The 1,909-nt window shown below is 40.6% G+C and overlaps 1 protein-coding gene across 1 annotated transcript; it reads left to right on the forward strand.

Annotated features, from left to right (window-relative positions):
- The first annotated feature begins 1,453 nt into the window (after positions 1-1,453).
- Positions 1,454-1,659, forward strand: LOC118596781 (60S ribosomal protein L39-like). The gene has a single exon (XM_036207663.1). The coding sequence runs from the start codon at positions 1,504-1,506 to the stop codon at positions 1,657-1,659; it is 156 nt and encodes a 51-aa protein (XP_036063556.1). The 5' UTR covers positions 1,454-1,503.
- Positions 1,660-1,909: the final 250 nt, after the last annotated feature.

Genomic DNA, 1,909 nt, shown 5'->3' on the forward strand with positions numbered 1-1,909 from the left:
ATAACAATATCCTGTCACCCTCACAGGCACTTGAAAACATTGATGTGCATAAAATAAGGGAAAATACATTTTGCTCCCCTTTATAAGTACATAATCGTACCCTGACTCCACCAGTTTCCTACTGCTTGCTTCCAAGATATTCCTGGTTACAAATGACCACAAACTGTGTGGCTAAAGACAAGAGAAATTTCACCCATGGTCCCAAGAGCCCAAAGTCTGAAATCAAGGTTTTACCAGGAAATTTTTCCTTTTGAGATCTCTGGGGCACAAACACATTTCATGCCTCTTTCAGCTTCCGGTGGGTGTAGCCATCACTGTGTCTTCTTTCCTTATATCCATATAACTTATCTCTGTCTCCATCTCTGGGTCTTCCCTGTGTGGGGTCCATAAGATTCTAGTTCAAATGAGTTCAGTCTCTCAAGAGCCCTACCACAATTTCATTTTTGTTATGGAGGGTAACATATTATTGCCACATAAAGCAATATTCACAAGTTCCAATTATTATGATGTGAGTAAATTTTGGGGGTGGGGGTACTTTTATCTGCGTCTCACACTAACAGGAGTTCCTTTGGGGTTACCTTTGTAAAGGTAGATCACCATTGGAAGGTAAGTAGCATGACATAACACTGGAACTGTGAGCATTCAAGATGCTGACTATTACCATGTTTGTTTCTCTCAAAACTCAAAAGGTTCCTGTAACAAGCTCATGAGGTCACTACAGCAGTCCTCCATACCCCAACTCCTTATGAAAACTGTGGACTTAAGGTATTTGCTGAAAAGTCACTCCTCAAAAGACAATTACTTCTAGCCCACATCCCTATCATCGAGACCCGTTACTCTCAACCCATTCCCTCTGCTTCATCTTCCCACATGGCACTAAGTACCACTTTACATCACACATGATAGGTCTGTTTATCCTTGAAGTTCCATAACAGTGGATCTCTGTAGCCTTAGCTTAGGCTTGTCCCATTAGCTCTTATAACTTAAATTAACATATTTACATTAATCTACATCTTGCCTTGTGGCTTTTTGCCTTTCTTTCATTCTGTATGTCTGACTCCCTCCATATCTAGTTGGCATATGACCTGAGCCTAGATTCCTCTCCTACTTCCTTTCTCTCTGCCTGGAAGTCCTGCCTATAACTCCTACCTAGCTATTGGCCATTCAGCTCTTCATGAAACAAATTAGAGTAACCAATTTGCCCAGCATGCAAATGTCTCACAACATATCTCTTGCATCATCATCTGTAAAGCAGTGTCTTGCAGAGTAGGTACTCATGACATATTGCTAAACTCATGAATGGACACTATAAAGGTAGATCTGGAGTCTCTGTTTTCCAACCCATAAAATGTAGGCAACACGATTTTTCTGTGTGATTACATATTTTCTGACTCTGCATTTTAACATCTGTGATCCTTAAGTTCTTCAACAATATAAAACATATTTCTCATCTTCTCCTTTCCTCCTCCATCGTGCAGAGGACTCCTGACTTGGCTTCTCACCATGTCTTCTCACAAGACTTTCAGAATCAAGCGATTTCTGGCCAAGAAACAAAAGCAAAATCATCCTATTCCTCACTGGATTCGTATGAAAACTGGTAACAAAATAAGGTACAACTCCAAGAGAAGACACTGGAGAAGAACAAAGTTGGGTCTTTGAGGATTCACACAATGGCAAGACAGTTGATACTGAATTGTGGGTCATCAAGCAATCCTACCACATAGAGTTCAACATTTTAACCTGAAGACTTGGTCCTGTTTTAAGTTGGGGTAGTAGTTTGTCCAGTAATAAAATGTAGAACCTTCCCCCCCCCAAAAAAACCCATATTTCTCTGAATTATGCTCCTATAGCATGGTTGACCCCATGCCCATGTACTAGAAATGTAAGGATGCTGTTCTACAGCTCTCTT

This window comes from Onychomys torridus, chromosome 16, assembly GCF_903995425.1.
Source record: "Onychomys torridus chromosome 16, mOncTor1.1, whole genome shotgun sequence".
Classification (NCBI taxonomy): domain Eukaryota; kingdom Metazoa; phylum Chordata; class Mammalia; order Rodentia; family Cricetidae; genus Onychomys; species Onychomys torridus.

Excerpts from the sequence above, each read along its gene's own strand:
- LOC118596781 (XM_036207663.1), top strand. The coding sequence starts at position 1,504 with ATGTCTTCTCACAAGACTTTCAGAATCAAGCGATTTCTGGCCAAGAAA.